This window comes from Lepidochelys olivacea (assembly GCF_965140295.1).
Source record: "Lepidochelys olivacea isolate rLepOli2 genome assembly, chromosome: 6".
NCBI lineage: Eukaryota > Metazoa > Chordata > Testudines > Cheloniidae > Lepidochelys > Lepidochelys olivacea.
The window spans coordinates 125,158,139-125,176,820 of NC_140416.1; the positions used below are offsets into that span (position 1 = coordinate 125,158,139).

Here is an 18,682-nt window from a genome sequence, read left to right on the forward strand (position 1 = left end):
TGAACTACCGCAAGTGAAAGAAATGCCCTCCTGTAGGCATTTTGCTGTTCATGGTGACCAGTGTTTATCAGGCTGACTACCACATGCTTCCCTCTCCCTCTGTTGTCTCTTGTCTCAGTTGTAAGCCCTTCGGGACAGGACCACCTCCTTGTGTTTGTCAGCAGCTAACACAGTGGGCCTCTGATCCCTGACAGTGGGGTACCTAGGCACCACTGCAACACAAACAATAACCATGTGCTAATGATCCTTCATTAGGGAAAGTTCTCTGGGTGAATGCAAGAAGTGGATATTTACTAAAGTGTCTGCTTATTGCTAACTCTAGGGTTGGTGGAATAACATTCAATATTTAAGCAAGTCCCTGAGCTGAATCATAGAATCATAGAATAGAATCATAGAATATAAGGGTTGGAAGGGACCTCAGGAGGTCATCTAGTCCAACCCCCTGCTCAAAAGCAGGACCCATACCCAATTAAATCATCCCAGCCAGGGCTTTGTCAAGCCTGACTTTAAAAAAACTCTAAGGAAGGAGATTCCACCACCTCCCTAGGCAACGCATTCCAGTGTTTCACCACCCTCCTAGTGAAAAAGGTTTTCCTAATATCCAACCTAAACCTCCCCCACTGCAACTTGAGACCATTACTCCTTGTCCTGTCCTCTTCCACCACTGAGAATAGTCTAGAAGCATCTTCTCTGGAACCACCTCTCAGGTAGTTGAAAGCAGCTATCAAATCCCCCCTCATTCTTCTCTTCCGCAGACTAAACAATCCCAGTTCCCTCAGCCTCTCCTCATAAGTCATGTGTTCCAGACCCCTAATCATTTTTGTTGCCCTTCGCTGGACTCTTTCCAATTTATCCACATGCTTCTTGTAGTGTGGGGCCCAAAACTGGACACAGTATTCCAGATGAGGCCTCACCAATGTCGAATAGAGGGGGACGATCACGTCTCTCGATCTGCTCGCTATGCCCCTACTTATACATCCCAAAATGCCATTGGCCTTCTTGGCAACAAGGGCACACTGCTGACTCATATCCAGCTTCTCGTCCACTGTCACCCCTAGGTCCTTTTCCGCAGAACTGCTGCCTAGCCATTCGGCCCCTGGTCTGTAGCGGTGCATTGGGTTCTTCCGTCCTAAGTGCAGGACCCTGCACTTATCCTTATTGAACCTCATCAGATTTCTTTTGGCCCAATCCTCCAATTTGTCTAGGTCCTTCTGTATCCTATCCCTGCCCTCCAGCGTGTCTACCACTCCTCCCAGTTTAGTATCATCTGCAAATTTGCTGAGAGAGTGCAAACCACAGCATCCTCCAGATCATTTATGAAGATATTGAACAAAACCGGCCCCAGGACCAACCCCTGGGGCACTCCACTTGACACCGGCTGCCAACTAGACATGGAGCCATTGATCACTACGCGTTGAGCCCGACAATCTAGCCAACTTTCTACCCACCCTATTGTGCATTCATCCAGCCCATACTTCTTTAACTTGCTGACAAGAATACTGTGGGAGACCGTGTCAAAAGCTTTGCTAAAGTCAAGAAACAATACATCCACTGCTTTCCCTTCATTCACAGAACCAGTAATCTCATCATATGTTGCGGTTCAGTGATGAGACAGAACACAGCTTTTTGCAAGCAAGCAGGCTGGTCAGCGGAGATGGGCTGTTCTGCCCCCCCTGCCTTCCACCTTCTCCTTTTATTATATTTCTCCCCCTAAGCATTACACACTGCTACACAAAGGAATGTATGACGTTGATTCATATGCTTAGTTACCATCCTCTATCTACTACAATCCTGGTTCTCAGGCCTTGAGCCCAGGCTAAAAAAACCTCCCACAGTTGCTGTCCAAACAATCAAGTTCTCAGGGTTCATATCTAGCCCTTGTCCTTGGATAGAGCAATGTGTGCATTGCTCCTAGGAAACAGTCAGGGTGTGCCCCGCCTGCTTCCAGGTGGAATAGCTAGACATTAACCCTTCATCTCCCCTTTTTTGTTTATTGATAGTTGGCCATCTCATGGTAGCCGCCAATTTGTTTTATCATGCTATTTAACTCCCAGACAGACAAGGACATAACCTGGGGAGCTTTCCAGGGCAAAAATTTTACAAAGTCTTAACAAGGAAGGAATACATTGTACACAGCAACAACAAAAATTAAGCCCAATAATTACAAACACAAAATAACCAAAAGCTTAACATCTGCAATATAATCATCTAAAAGGGATACACTTCTTTTACTACAATTGTAACCAGCAAAAGGCAATATAAGTATCATTCTACTAAGACAGCAAAGGGTGCCATCACTTAAATTTGCAGGAATATAATTAAAGGTGCATGAACCACAAGTAAAAACCCATCCTGATGGTAGGATGATATGGCCATAATTATATAAAACATTAACAGCATGGGAACAATTTAAAAGGGATTGAGAAATTTTTTGACAGCCCAATGGCACCTTTGTACTAGTGCAGTTAACTACACGCGCACAGGTGACATTGTGAGCCCCGGCCGGGTACGGTGTGTGAAGGAATATAGCCGTGCAAGGCAGAGTATAGTTGGCCGGGCCCCAATTAGCCATACTAAAATACTGGGAGAAAAGATTAGCATAAGCAAAGAGCAGTATCTTATTCTCCTTCGGGCTTGTAACGGGGGAGGCGCTTCCGAGCCAACCCCTACAAAAAATAGCAGGCACAAAAGGCACACAATCATCACAGAATTAGCAGTGATTTGGGCGAGAATCGCCACAAACAAAGTCTTAGGAGTTTCTGGCTGCTGATCTGCTGCCAGTTTTCGTTGAGCCGTGGCGACCAATGCTTTTACTGCTCCCCCTGTCACGGGCTGGCTTGGGACGTTACGCCTCCTCCGTTTCCGTCCCGCCGTTGTCGACTCGGGGGGCAACGCGGTCTCCTCCAAGGTCAGCTGAAACTCTGGTATGGGATTCGACAGCCCCTGGTGCCATGCCATGTTGTTTAAGTGCTGGTCGCACGCACCGGGCTGGAACCCACAACGGTCCTGCAGGGAGAGACACAGCAGCATATCCCCGACCCCAAGTGATTAGAGGTGCTGGGCCCAGCCACTGTGGATCGGGCAGCTGACGGTAAAAGACACGCGGTCTTTCCAGTACCTCAGATTTGTGAAAATGCCGATCCGCAGGGGTCTGCTGATCTGCATTCAGTGTTAAATTATTTAAAGTAAACAAGAGAATATACATCTGTTGTTGAATGTCTCCTAAGGTTCGGAGATGCAGCTCCCCTTGTTTTAATTGTTTATCTAGCAAGGTTTTGAGTGTGCGATTGGCACGTTCAACAATGGCTTGGCCCGTGGAATTATAAGGGATTCCGTGTTTAAGACGGACGTCCCAGCGGGCACAAAAGGTGGAGAGGGCTGCAGAGCAGTAGGCTGGGGCATTATCTGTTTTAATTTGGCAAGGGCGACCCATAACAGAAAAGCAGGCCAGCAAATGGTGAATAACTTTGTTAGTGGCTTCCCCACGTTGTGGGGTTGCCCAAAGGAAACCTGAATAAGTATCAACGGAAACATGTAAAAATGAATAGGGGCGGAATTGTGGTACATGAGTAACATCCATTTGCCACAGCTGATTTGCTGCGGTACCTCGGGGGTTAACAGCATAAGAAAAAGTAGGAGCAGCAGCAGCACAGTGGGGGCAGGAACGAACAATAGAACGTGCATGATCAGCAGGAATGTGGAACTGCCGGGCCAAAACAGAGGCAGACTGATGAAAAAAGGCATGGCTTTCAATGGGGTCAGAAAAAAGGGAATTTACCTGACCACGCAACGCGCGATCGGCGCGTGCATTGCCCTCAGTGAGTGGCCCAGGCAGAGGGGTATGACTGCGAATATGAGCAACAAAGTAAGGGAAATGACGAGTGGCAAGAAGACGCTGTAAAGACAAAAACAGGCGAAGGAGATCTGCATCAACCTGAGGGGTAATGAGGGCAAGGGGTAAATAAGCAATTACCTAATAAACATAATGGGTATCCACAATTAAATTAAAGGGACAATCAGCAAAAAGTTGAAAGGCCAAAATAACAGCAGCCAATTCTGAACGCTGTGAGACGGCGAGTGAGACAACGTAGATCCAAAGCCTCCTCCGCCCCGAGTTCGATCCTCGGCAGCTGGCACCTGATAGGGGACTAAAATCAATTGTGCAATTGACCGTCCACGCAGGAGTGACTGTGGAAGATGAGTCCACACCTGAACCTTAATAATGCCAGTGTAATCAGCATCAATGACCCCTGGAATGACAAAAAAGCCCTGTTTCCCAGCATGTGAGCGAGGGAGAACAAGACCTACAAAGCCGGCAGGGAGAGGTCCCATCACCTGTGTAGGTATGGCACAGACCTCCCCTGGCAGCTGAAAGTCAGTGTCCTCCTGCAATCTGTTGGTAAAATCCAAAAAGGACTCTAAGGCACCCTGACGGATACTGACAAAGCTTTTGGTAGACTTGCCTGAATCCGGGACCTTCTTGAAAGCATGCTGGGCACAGGTGGAGATAATGGGGAAGACGGCCGGAGGGAGTTGAGACTGCATCCCAATAGTAGCAAACTGGCCCTCCCCTGCCAAATGCTCATAAATGATACCTTGCTCTCTATATACCTGGGCTTGGCGTTCTGCCATCTGCCGATACTCACTAAGCCAAATAACATACTGACTGGGTGACAACATCATGCGCAGCAGCGTTTTCCAATCCTCAGGGATTAGGGAGTACCCAGCACCCATCCCTTCAATGAGACCACGCACAAAGGTGCTAGTCAGGCCAAATTCACGAATTGCTTTCTTTACCTCTCTAACCACCGAGTATGGCAGAGTGGTCCAGGTGCCCACGGGGTTGCCCTGGTCATCATTCTGCCAGGTCACCGGGCAAACGGAGACCAGATCAGCCAGCTCCTCTGCTGTAAGATCTGATCGAGCTTTCGCTGCGTGAACCATTTGTTGCACCAGCGAAAGCTTCTGAGCAGATGCAGATGACTCTCCGGGGGGCCCCATGGGGGGAGGGTGATCACACACCGGCTCCGGTGGGGAAGGCCAGGGAGGCGGTGGTAATAGAGGCACTGGGGGCGAAGCAGGGGGAGGGATGGCTGCAGGAACGGACGGGGGTGGCAGGATCGGCAGCTCCTCTGTTGGTGCTGAAGAGGGCCTTTCCAAGGCGACACGCTGTGTCGCATCACCAGGAGGGGGGATGACTGCAGGGGCGGACGGGGGCGGCGAGAGCACCAGCCTCGCGAGGGAGGGTCTGTCTGAGGCGACACGCTGTACCACGTCGCGGCAGAGGTGCCAGGCATGTAAAGCCTGCACGGGTGCCCGAGGCTCTTTGTGCAATGTCTGGCCCAATCGCTCCCAGTCCGCTAGCTTAAGGCTTCCAGCTTCAGGATACCACGGGCACTTGGCACGCACCTCCTGTAGCAGGAGAGTGAGTTCTCGAGCCGGGCAGTCATGCTGAGCCTTACGCAGCAAATACTGCAGCTCATTACGGTGTTGCACTTGCAAAGCAGAGAGGGAGCTTCCCATACTTACCACAATGAAAAATACTCACCGGGATCCACAAAGTGGATGAGTGACGCGTCTGAAACCCTTGCCGGGCGAGGTGAGTGCTGAGGGCCCCACGTTGGGCGCCAGTTGTTGCGGTTCAGTGATGAGACAGAACACAGCTTTTTGCAAGCAAGCAGGCTGGTCAGCGGAGATGGGCTGTTCTGCCCCCCCTGCCTTCCACCTTCTCCTTTTATTATATTTCTCCCCCTAAGCATTACACACTGCTACACAAAGGAATGTATGACGTTGATTCATATGCTTAGTTACCATCCTCTATCTACTACAATCCTGGTTCTCAGGCCTTGAGCCCAGGCTAAAAAAACCTCCCACAGTTGCTGTCCAAACAATCAAGTTCTCAGGGTTCATATCTAGCCCTTGTCCTTGGATAGAGCAATGTGTGCATTGCTCCTAGGAAACAGTCAGGGTGTGCCCCGCCTGCTTCCAGGTGGAATAGCTAGACATTAACCCTTCAATCATAGAAGGCGATTAGATTAGTCAGGCATGACCTTCCCTTGGTGAATCCATGCTGACTGTTCCTGATCACTTTCCTCTCATGTAAGTGCTTCAGGATTGATTCCTTGAGGACCTGCTCCATGATTTTTCCGGGGACTGAAGTGAGGCTGATTGGCCTGTAGTTCTCAGGATCCTCCTTCTTCCCTTTTTTAAAGATTGGCACTACATTAGCCTTTTTCCAGTCATCCGGGACTTCCCCCGTTCGCCACGAGCTTTCAAAGATAAAGGCCAATGGCTCTGCAATCACAGCCGCCAGTCCCTTTAGCACTCTTGGATGCAACTCGTCCGGCCCCATGGACTTGTGCACATCCAGCTTTTCTAAATAGTCCCTAACCACCTCTTTCTCCACAGAGGGCTGGCCATCTATTCCCCATCATATTCCCCCATTGTCTCCTGCGGGGATCAATCTGCCGTCCAGTGCAATCCGTGGGACTGGCACTGGGCTTCTCAATCTATGGATCTGTCTACACTGATGCTGGAAGGTATTATTTCGAGCTTGAGGAGACATACCCATGCTAACTCTGATCAAGCTATGTCAAGATTCCTTCCCCACTCTGAACTCTAGGGTACAGATGTGGGGACCTGCATGAAAACCTCCTAAGCTTACTTTCACCAGCTTAGGTTAAAACTTCCAAGATACAAATTAATTTTATCCTTTGCCCCTGGATTTCCACTGCCACCACCAAACTTTAAATGGGTTTACTGGGAAACATAATTTGGACACATCTTTCCCCCCAAAATCCTCCCAACCCTTGCACCCCACTTCCTGGGGAAGGTTTGGTAAAAATCCTCACCAATTTGCATAGGTGACCACAGACCCAAACCCTTAGATCTTAGAACAATGAAAAAACATTCAGTTTTCTTACAAGAAGACTTTTAGTAGAAGTAAAGGAACCACCTCTGTAAAATCAGGATGGTAGATACCTTACAGGGTAATTAGATTCAAAACATAGAGAATCCCTCTAGGCAAAACCTTAAGTTACAAAAAAGACACACAGACAGGGATAGTCATTCTATTCAGCACAGTTCTTTTCTCAGCCATTTCAAGAAATCATAATCTAACACATACCTAGCTAGATTACTTACTAAAAGTTCTAAGACTCCATTCCTGTTCTGTCCCCGGCAAAAGCAGCATACAGACAGACACAGACCCTTTGTTTCTCTCCCTCCTCCCAGCTTTTGAAAGTATCTTGTCTCCTCATTGGTCATTTTGGTCAGGTGCCAGCGAGGTTACCTTTAGCTTCTTAACCCTTTACAGGTGAGAGGATTTTTCCCCTGGCCAGGAGGGATTTCAAAGGGGTTTACCCTTCCCTTTATATTTATGACAAGCTAAAAATACGAGTGTGGCCATGGCGGGATGGGCTAGCCAAAGGTCCAGATTAACCTTTTGTGGGCCCCCATTGAGGCAATGGAGCATGGCGCGGGGAGGTCAGTCCCTGGAGCAAGGAGCCAGCCAGGGACAATGGGGCATGGCTTGGCAGGGGCCGCCTAGCCCAGTGCCAGGGCACTATTTGCAAACTGGCAGTTGCCAGTCACACAGTGGCCCGCCCGGCCATGTGCTGCCAGCATGCCCCTTCCCCTCAAGGGGCAGGTCCATGCCATGCGACACAGCCCCCTCCCCATGCCCCCCAACTCCCTATGGCCAGAGTCCCAGCCCCACTATGCCCAGCACCCCCTAGCCCTCTCCACACAAATGCCCAGTGCCCTGCACAACACCACCCCTGCCCAGCGCCCCCTGCCCACAGCCCCACCACAACTGCCCAGCACCCCACACAGAACCCCCACTCCCTAGTGCCCCGACATACACATCTTCCTTGCCCTCTCGCAGCCCATCACTGCCCCCACAAGAAACCCTCTCCCCCACACCATGCCTCCCATCCGCACTCACTGGCCCTGTTGGGAGGCAGCTGTGTCTGCCAGGCTGAGCCGGCAGTGCAGCCAGAGCTGGTCCCGGGCCGGGGAATCGCGCCAGGCCCTCAGGAGTGGCGCAATCAGCCAGGCCAGGGTCTGCCCCAGCCGGGCTCCCTCAAGACGCACTTCCCCTGGAGGGGCCCAGCCAAGCTCCCCGCGCTGTCCCCTTCGCCCTCCCTCCCCCCGGCTGAGACGGGCCAGGCTTCTGCACCATTCCCAGGCAGCTCAGCTCCAGGGAGACAGGTGGGGCCCCACAGGTGGTGGGAAGCAGAGACTGCCCGGAGCCGGAAGTGCACTGGGGTCCGGCCAGGGGGCAGAGAGGAGCGGGGGGGTGGGGCCGAGGAGGCAGCAGGCAGGCAGGCCAAGACGAGCAAGTGGTGGGTGGGGGGGGGCAGAGGCGTCTAGGGGCGCAACGCAAGTGGAGCAGGCCGGGGCCCCTTCTGAGCGTGGGCCCAGCTCTATGGAGCCAGTGGAGCCATTGTAAACCTGGGACTGGCTAGCCACCCCAAGTACATATCTAGCCCCTCCCATCACCACAGCTGTACTTCTATTTCTGGCATGCTCGCTTAGGCAGAGGGACACCTTCCCACTCCAGTGCAGACATACCCTAAGGCCAGGCTTTTAAAGGTATTTAAACACCTAACTCCCATTGAAATCAATGGGAGTTAGACCTCTAAATACCTTCCAAAACCTGGCCCCAACTTTCGTTGTTGATTTAGACCCTGGTCTCTGGCCCTTACATAAAACCCAGAATGTCCTCACAGTTACCCAGGCTGGGTTATAGTTTGGAAACATCAAAAAAAAATAGAGCATAATTTCAACACAACAGAAATAATGATCATATTACAGTCGTGCTTAAGTTCTGATGAGCTCTGTGCTGGCTGCTGAACAGATAACCCGGGAGAGGCAGTCCCTGCTCCAGGAAAGCTTCTGTTCTAATACACCAGCCAGACATGAGGGGAAACAGAGGCATAGTTACTTGCCCATGGTTACATGGCAGTTTAGTAACAGAGCCAAGATTAGAACCCTTGTTTCCTGAGTCCCAGGACAGTGTGTTATTAACTAGACCCCACTGTTCCTAAGAATCATAGAATATCAAGGTTGAAAGGGACCGCAGGAGGTCATCTAGTCCAACCCCCTGCTCAAAGCAGGACCAATACCCAATTTTTGGCTAAATGGCCCCCTCAAGGATTGAACTCTCAACCCTGGGTTTAAGCAGATCAATGCTCAAACCACTGAGCTATACCTCCCCCACTAAGCATTGATACCTACTCAAAGAACTGGCCAAATGTCCCCTCCAGCATCCCTGAAGTGGATCAGGCTCTAGATTTCAGACTATCACTTCCTAGCTGATGACAGTAACCCAGTCTTCCTCTCCTGCAGCCAAATCTGTTACAGGTACAAAATCCAAAAACACTAGATAAATTACTTGAGTGACTTTAGTCATGTGGCATAATCATGTTTCTCTTTAGCTCTACATCTGTTTTTATTATTAAACAACAAGAAAATGACAAAAAGCTTTTTTTGTTCCAGCTGTAATTATGTGTTCAAAAGAATTCACAGTTGAAATGATTTTGGATTTCTAAACTGCAAGCTACAGATGGCCATGGTTTAAGATGGTAACTTCACTTCATTACAAGAAGAGATCAATAAATGATTAAAAATGCTCGTTTAATTTCAAATCCGTTGTCTGTTTCCTTCATGTCAAAAACCTTGTATTATATGAAGGTAAACTTTAGCCAGAGGGCATGTGCAGAGCCTGATGTGCAGAATGAGATGTAGATTATAAACAGGCTAATTATGAGAGCATTTAACATATCTGGGAAGCTAACGCTGCATTGCCTAGTATCACCGGTTTTATAACCCAGGGTATTATCATGAAGGGTTTTTACAGCATTTGTCCATTTTGTTGTTGATTAAATCCAATTATACTTTAAAAGCATGCAAGAAATAATATGTCAAAATAATTTGCTAGACTGCATTAGAAAGAGCTCTGTACCAGGACAGATTTTTTTGATTTGCATCTCTTTTGGAGGAGAGGATGGATAACCCAGACAAGCCACGTCCTCTCTCAGGCCATTCCAAATCAGCTCTCATTTTGTAAAGGCGCTTTATGGAATTTCTTATAAAACCAAACAATAAATGTACTAAAAATATATGTATTATAATAAATTAGGTTAACTTAACGTTGCTCCATGTCACCTGCTTTACTGCAAATGAATTCAAATGATAGATGGAAGGTGTTTTTTTTTAAGTTATAGAACTTGGCTGAGGATAAAAGGATATTACTTGGAAGAAAAAAATAAAATATTTGAGATTAGGTCTAATTTGATCTACAGACAGTATTTTAAATGGGCAGGGAGTATAAATTAGTATAAATCACATTCATTCAGTGAAGATCCAATGTTTGAATGTATTGAGAACCTCCATCCATTACACAGACGCCTGCTTTCACTGGATAGGAAACAAATGCAGTAGTTCTGTTACAGATGATAAAACAAACTTGGACTAAATTGATTCTCTCAGAAGATACAAGCACTGGAATAATGAGCTGCACTACTGAGTTTTTCAGATGCCTCGCAGTCACTAAAACACTCCGCTCAGACCTCGTTTTGCCAAGCTTTAAGCAAAGCAAAAAAAAAAAAATAAATACAATAAAATCACCCAGGAGCTTTCTCCCTGATTTTTAAGTTCGCTGGTGAGAAAAGCAGAAAGGGTGGGAGTGAGGAACCTGCATGGATAAAATAAAGGTTACCCAAACTTTCACTCCCAGTGAACAGGAAACAAAGTTCCAAAGCCTGACATGACGCATATTGTGTTCGTAACCAGAGAGCCCATTTGTGCTAGGTGCTGTATTTTCTGAAGAAGAAAAGTCCTGAGCTCAGGTATGTATCGTCAATATGTACAATGAGACCCAGCTTCCCTAGTGGAACACCTACCTAGTTTGAAGATGGAGCTTGATACATTTGTTAACAGGATTATATGACGAGGTTACCTACAAGAGCAGGGGGCTGCTTCCAGTCCCATGTTCCTAAAACATATAAAAAGGGGAGGACAAGTTATACAGTGAAGCCATAACGTGTAACCATTTCAGCCCTGCAACTGCCTAGGTATTGTCAAGAAATGTGTAGGCATTGATGTGGTTTCAGGAAGGATTTGAAGGCATGCATGTGTCCTTTGTTATTTTCAAATGCTGTAATCCCAGGAGACAAAGTTGCTCTTGTGAAACTTCTGACCCTACTGGGAGCAGCATGTATGGAGCATTTGCCATGTAAGCCCAGTTCCATTCGATTTCTAGCCTATGTTTTGAGCCTCAAGAACTTTAGACCGGAATTCAGCCAGTTATCTTACCATATGCCTAACTTTAAGTGCATGAGTAGTGATATTGGCTACTGTGGCAGACATGGAAATATCCAGCAATATCTGCGGGAGATCTTATTGTATTAAGATAATGTATCATTGTGGGCCAGGGATTGTATGTTATTCCATGGGAGAGGGGACCACAGTTCCTCCAGGAACTAAGAACAGTGTGTGTGTGTGTGTGTGTGGAGGGGGGGTGATAAGACAAATTCACTCAGGTTGCAACACCCCTAGGGAATTACCACCCACTGGAAAAGCTGCATATACTGGATCTAACTGGATTCTCCGGGGACCAACAGGCAAAGAAAGGACTTTTGGATAAATAGCCCAAGTTTAAACAGACTCAGTGCCTTCATGCTGACCCAGCAAGTGGACAGGACCCTTTGTCCAAAGGAGACCCACTCCTTCCCAAGAAGAGTTGGAATAACTCTTTAGCCTACTCAGACCCCATATGACAGATAAGTGACCTCTGGTAAGCATTTACCATGTGTATAGAAACTTTTATTGTTTTTCATATGTTTTCTTTGTGATGCTTTAACCTTAAGAATTAATGTGCTTGCTTAGAAAGAGCTGTGTTGTAACTTGTGACTGCTGGCAAGTGTGCGGTTCATAGCCTTTGATAAGAGAGCCAACCACAGATGCTGGCCTGTTTAAGCAAACTGGCTTCCTGGGGACAGCTGAATGCAGGCAAGGAACTGTACAGCCTGGAAAATCCTGGAGGGAGAGAGTTTCTACCCAAGATAGGCAACAGCTGAAGAGCCTGGAGCCTAGAGTGAGTGCATTTGAGGGACCACAAGGGAGATACAGGTGTAGTTGCTATGAACCGTGACAACTATTTATGTTCTTAACAACCTTAGTGAATGAGGGCCTTGTATAGAACTAATAAGCATCTGAAATAGGTTTAATACATGCACAATGAAATTTAGAAGACTCTAACTTTGAAAGTCCAAGTAATTGAATTAAATGCAAGACCATTTTGCACCCTGGGGAAATCAGACAGGGAGATTTATTGTCCCTCCTGTAATACAGCAATGGAAAATATAACAACAAGCATAATCATTTTAAAATGTATAATTAATTTTCATAAACAATCTTGAGGGTACATTGAAAAGACAATTAAGGCAGCGAGGATTCTATTATATAACATTCAGCTGGCAACTATCTGTCTCCAGAGGCTGTCTCTGAAAACCCCTCTTGGGGACTACAGATGGCTAGCTCTGACTTTTCCCCTTGCTGCAATACAGGAAGGAAAGTGAGCAGCCCTGTCGGAGCTTTGAACCACCACTGAAACGTTGTCTTCCCGCTCGTATTCCTATCAATGGAAACACCACAATTTCCCGATTCCCAGTTTAACTGACTCAACCGCCTCACCTTGCACAAGGTAAGGACACCTTTTGGTGCTGCAGGCTACCAGCTGTGTCCCTCCATTGTGTAGAACTGCCAGCTGAATTTCACCCTAAAGCAGAGTGCTAGCAAGAGGCTGGACTTCAGTCCCACTAAACCCCTGAGGGCAGCTGTGGGGCTCATATGGTGCATTGTGCTGCCAGTCGACATGGGGTGAATTTTACCCACTGTGGTTGAATGGGCTGCAAACCCTTTTCCCTGCCTAGAACAAAATTGTTTTAGCTCCTGAGAGTCCGCTCTCACTTTTTAATCTCCTGTAGTGGGCTATCCCTCATTATAATGTCTAAAATAATCTGGCTTGGACGGGCTGAAACTGCTCAATGAGGGGATCTATTATTGTGGAAGATAATACATTTCCCAGCAGAGATATGATGACCACCTCATACCCGATAGAATGGCTTCTGCTCAGGGACTTTTTTTCTTCAGGTGAGAAATATTCATTGCTAAACTGGTGCTTAGTTCATTACTAAATCAAGTCCTTGGTGCATAATTTTCATGCTTTCTGCATAAGTATGGGGAATAAAGCCATTGTAAAAATACTAAGAGCTTATATAAATCAGATGAGACATTATACCATTTTTACAATGTATGGTATTTATTTTCAGCTTAGAATAATAGATTTTGCAGTGAAAAGTGTGAATGTTGAGTAAGACTATGCTGTCAAGGAAATCTGCTCCCCCCTGGGCTTTACCTACTATGTTGATGGGTGCTACCTTGGAGTTTCACATGTAACAAAACAAGGGGAAGCTTTCTAAAGAGCAAAAGACTAAGCAATCAATAAATGAATGGTAACTTTCTTTAAAAGTTGCAAAAGGAGACGGGCGGCAGCTCTCAAACAGAAATGTGTGTACCAGCGGTGGTATGCAGGCTGCAACCAGGTGGCACGCAGGTTGTCTTAAAGACTAATATCAGAATAAGTATCCATTATAGCAACACTGATTAAAATAACCAAGTACTTTTAAGTTTTGGGCATGGTTTGTTAAATCTTGGAGTCTGAAAATTGTGATCACATAGTAACTTTAACAAATTAAATTATGGTCTGGCTCCATCAGTGCTAAATGAAGGATAGGCAAGGCTCAAGGGGGAAGAAAAACTCAGGCCCGAAATAAACAGCATATCCTGTAGGTAGCAGAACATATGAGGTGAGCTCGTAGTTCAGGCTGGGGTCAGTTCCCCTACAGAATTTTAGGATAGCCCTAAACATGATTATTCGGGGGGCTCTGATGCTGGTCTAAGGATATGACTTCTTAGGCTTCCAGCCACTATGAAATATGCTGCAATGTCTGTTGATCATATTTTCTCAGTCCCAGCCAATGCAAGTGTGTAAAAGTCAGCCATGGTAGTCTGAGTGCACACAGAGTGAAACAGACTCACAATGTGTTTGATGCTCGTAAATATGTGACAGATTAAATTTAAACCCCTTCCTCATCTCTTGTTGCCACATAATGTGCAATGTGATCTTTACACTAGAGGGTATCCCTTCGAGGAACTATCTGTGAAGGAACTTTTTATCATACTTAGGAAAGCTAACAAAACAAAAACCCAAATGGGTGTACAATAACCACCAGAGGTTGGGAACATCTGCTCTCAGAGACTTTGAGTCAGTCCCCATTTGTTGAAATTCAGAGAATCCTTCACTTAAAGGCAGTGCCAGGAAGAGAGGAACGTCAATTACTCATTACAAAGGGACTCTGTCTGTAATAATGAGGAGCGAGAGACAAATCTGTATTTTAGGGTTTTGTAACATTTATTTAGGAGAAGACAGAGCACAGGCAGCCGATAGGGAACATTGACTTTTATTGCCAGAGTCCCCTGAAAAATCAGGATTGTAGTTCCTCAGGATCTCACTGGCTCTGAGTGATCATAGCATCACAGAATATCAGGGTTGGAAGGGACCTCAGGAGGTCATCTAGTCCAACCCCCTGCTCAAAGCAGGACCAATCCCCAACTAAATCATCCCAGCCAGGGCTTTGTCAAGCCTGACCTTAAAAACTTCTAAGGAAGGAGATTCTACCACCTCCCTAGGTAATGCATTCCAGTGTTTCACCACCCTCCTAGTGAAAATGTTTTTCTTAATATACAACCTTAACCTCCCCCACTGCAACTTGAGACCATTACTCCTTGTCCTGTCCTCTTCCACCACTGAGAATAATCTAGAAGCATCCTCTCTGGAGCCACCTCTCAGGTAGTTGAAAGCAGCTATCAAATCCCCCCTCATTCTTCTCTTCTGCAGACTAAACAATCCCAGTTCCCTCAGCCTCTCCTCATAAGTCATGTGTTCCAGACCCCTAATCATTTTTCTTGCCCTTCGCTGGACTCTCTCCAATTTATCCAGATCCTTCTTCTAGTGCGGAACCCAAAACTGGACACAGTACTCCAGATGAGGCCTCACCAATGTCGAATAGAGGGGAACGATCACGTCCCTCGATCTGCTCGCTATGCCCCTACTTATACATCCCAAAATGCCATTGGCCTTCTTGGCAACAAGGGCACACTGCTGACTCATATCCAGCTTCTCGTCCACTGTCACCCCTAGGTCCTTCTCTGCAGAACTGCTGCCGAGCCATTCGGTCCCTAGTCTGTAGCGGTGCATTGGGTTCTTCCGTCCTAAGTGCAGGACCCTGCACTTATCCTTATTGAACCTCATCAGATTTCTTTTGGCCCAATCCTCCAATTTGTCTAGGTCCCTCTGTATCCTATCCCTGCCCTCCAGCGTATCTACCACTCCTCCCAGTTTAGTATCATCCGCAAATTTGCTGAGAGTGCAATCCACACCATCCTCCAGATCATTTATGAAGATATTGAACAAAACCGGCCCCAGGACTGACCCCTGGGGCAACTCCACTTGACACCGGCTGCCAACTAGACATGGAGCCATTGATCACTACGCGTTGAGCCCGACAATCTAGCCAACTTTCTACCCACCCTATAGTGCATTCATCCAGCCCATACTTCTTTAACTTGTTGACAAGAATACTGTGGGAGACAGTGTCAAAAGCTTTGCTAAAGTCAAGAAACAATACATCCACTGCTTTCCCTTCATCCACAGAACCAGTAATTTCATCATAGAAGGTGATTAGATTAGTCAGGCATGACCTTCCCTTGGTGATTGTCAAAGCCCCTTTATTTTAGCTGCTGGCATCATACATGTCAGGAATAAAAGACTTCATAAACCTCCTCCACAACTTGCAATGCTCGGGTCCACTAGGAAACGTTTTAAATGTGTAATGTTACTTGCCTTTGACATCAACCATACATTAGTTATTATAAAACATGTCCAAATTTTTAGAAAAGTAATATTTGACCTCTCTCAGGGGGTCAAAGCTTTCAGTCTGCTAGTTTTACCTTGTTTCTTTAAGTAGATGAATAAGAAAGTTCATTGCAGAATTACTGTCATTCAAACCCATCTTTATAAAATGGAGAATTGGTGAAATTCAATAAAGACAAGTGCAAAGTGCTACACGGTGGAAGGAAAAATCAAATGCACAAATACAAAATGGGGAATAACTAGCAAGGAAGCGGTGCTGCAGAAAAGGGTCCTGGGTAATAGTGGATCACAAATTGAATATGACCAAAGAATGTGATGCTGTTGTGAAAAAGGCAAATTTCATTCTGACATGCATTAACAGGAGCATCTACGTAAGATATGGTAGTTGATTGTTCTGCTCTACACAGCACTGGTGAGGCCTCAGCTGGAGTATTGTTTCCAATTTTGGGCACCACACTTTAGGAAAGATGTGGACAAATTGGAGAAAGTCCAGAGAGCAACAAAAACAACATTTTTGAGAGGGGTAACTAGTGATGTTCCCCAAGGGTCAGTCCTAGGACCAATCCTATTCAACTTATTCATTAATGATCTGGACAAAGGGGTAAACAGTGAGGTGGCAAAGTTTGCAGATGATACTAAACTGCTCAAGATAGTTAAGACCAAGCAGACTGTGAAGAACTCCAAAAAGATTTAACAAAACTAAGTGATTGGGCAACAAAATGGCAAATGAAATTTCATGTGGATAAATGTAAAGTAATGCACATTGGAAAAAATAACCCCAACTATGCATACAATATGATGGGGGCTAATTTAGGTACAACTAACCAGAAGAAAGATTTTGGGTCAGCATGGATAATTCTCTGAAGATGTCCACGCAGTGTGCAGGGGCAGTCAAAAAAGCTAACAGAATGTTAGGAATCATTAAAAAAGGGATAGAGAATAAGATGAAGAATATCTTATTGCCCTTATATAAATCCATGGTACGCCCACATCTTGAATACTGCGTACAGATGTGGTCCCCTCATCTCAAAAAAGATATACTGGCATTAGAAAAGGTTCAGAAAAGGGCAACTAAACTGATTTGGGGTTTGGAAAGGGTCCCATATGAGGAGAGATTAAAGAGGTGAGGACTTTTCAGCTTGGAAAAGAGGAGACTAAGAGGGGAGATGATAGAGGTCTATAAAATCATGAGTGGTGTGGAGAAAGTGAACAAGGAAAAGTTATTTGCTTGTTCCCATAATATAAGAACTAGGGGCCACCAAATGAAATTAATGGGCAGCACATTTAAAATAAATAAAAGGAAGTTCTTCTTCACTCAGCGCACAGTCAACCTGTGGAACTCCTTGCCTGAGGAGCTTGTGAAGGCTAGGACTATAACAGGGTTTAAAAGAGAACTGGATAAATTCATGGAGGTTAAGTCCATTAATGGCTATTAGCCAGGATGGGTAAGGAATGGTGTCCCTAGCCTCTGTCTGTCAGATGGTGGAGATGGATGGCAGGAGAAAGATCACTAGATCATTACCTGTTAGGTTCACTCCCTCTGGGGCACCTGGCATTGGCCACTGTCTGCAGACAGGATACTGGGCTGGATGGCCATTCTTATGTTATTTAGAAAACCTGACCTATGAGGAAAGGTAGAAAGAGGTGGGCAGGTTTATCTAGAGAAGAGAAGAGTGAGGGGCTGACATGAGATCTGTCTTTAAATATGTAATAGATTGTTATAAAGAGAACGGTGATCAATTGCTCCACATGTCCACTGAGAGTAGGACAAGAAGTAATCAGCTTAGTTTGCACCAAGGGAGATTTAGGTTGGATATTCATAAAAAAATCTAACCATAAGGGTAGTTAAGCACTTGAACAGTTTACTTGGGGGGCTTGTGGAATCCTCATCACTGGAGATTTTTAAGAACAGGTTAAACAAACTCTTGTCAGGGATGATTTAAATTGACTTATTCCTGTCTTTCAGTCAGGGGTAGGGAGCAGCTGGACTAGATGACCTCAAAAAGTCTCTTCAAGCCCTACATTTCTATGATTTTATATCCATAAAGTTTCAGTGTTAGAAGATCTGTGAGAACAAAGGCACAGTGACTGTATTATCTTCCAGTTCTGAATGATACAGAGATGTTATTAATAATAATGTATCACTTATTTAATTAGTGATGAATAATAAACCTGTGCTTCCATGTAGCACCTTTCATCCATAGATCTCAAAGTGCTTTCCAAAAGAAGGTAAATATAAGTTTTCTCAAAATGTACTGAAAGACCATTAATAAGGGTGCAAAGCCAAACATTCAAAAGTTAAGAAATGCCAGAACTGGGGTTCCCTATCTACCCTTTCTTTTCGGTATGTAATGATAGTCTTTCATCACATGATTACATCATATTTTTTCCACAGCACCTCCGCCTCATTGAGTGCTAAGGATTAACAGTGCCAATTAATAAGCAGTTCAAGTCAATATTTTGTTTTCTCCTCATTCTTCATAGAACATAGGACTTGGAGGGAATTCCTGGGTCACTGTGTCCAGTCCCTTGCTATCGCAGTCAACTGCATCATATAATCCTGTTCATAAACTTACCAAGCTCCATGCTAAAACTAGTTAGGGTGTTTGGCTCACTGCTGTTCTAGAACCTCACTCCCCTGATAGTTAGAAACCTTCTAATTTCCAGCCTATATTTATTCAT

At 45.8% G+C, this 18,682-nt stretch overlaps 1 protein-coding gene across 1 annotated transcript; it reads right to left on the reverse strand.

Moving 5' to 3' along the window:
* Positions 1-1,623: 1,623 nt before the first annotated feature.
* LOC311522219 (uncharacterized protein) lies at positions 1,624-5,523 on the reverse strand (the record flags this gene model as incomplete). Its single annotated transcript, XM_084631300.1, has 3 exons — positions 1,624-3,006; positions 3,779-3,895; positions 4,798-5,523. 3 exons carry the CDS (start codon positions 5,521-5,523, stop codon positions 2,470-2,472), a joined length of 1,380 nt encoding a protein of 459 aa, XP_084487426.1. The 3' UTR covers positions 1,624-2,469.
* Positions 5,524-18,682: the final 13,159 nt, after the last annotated feature.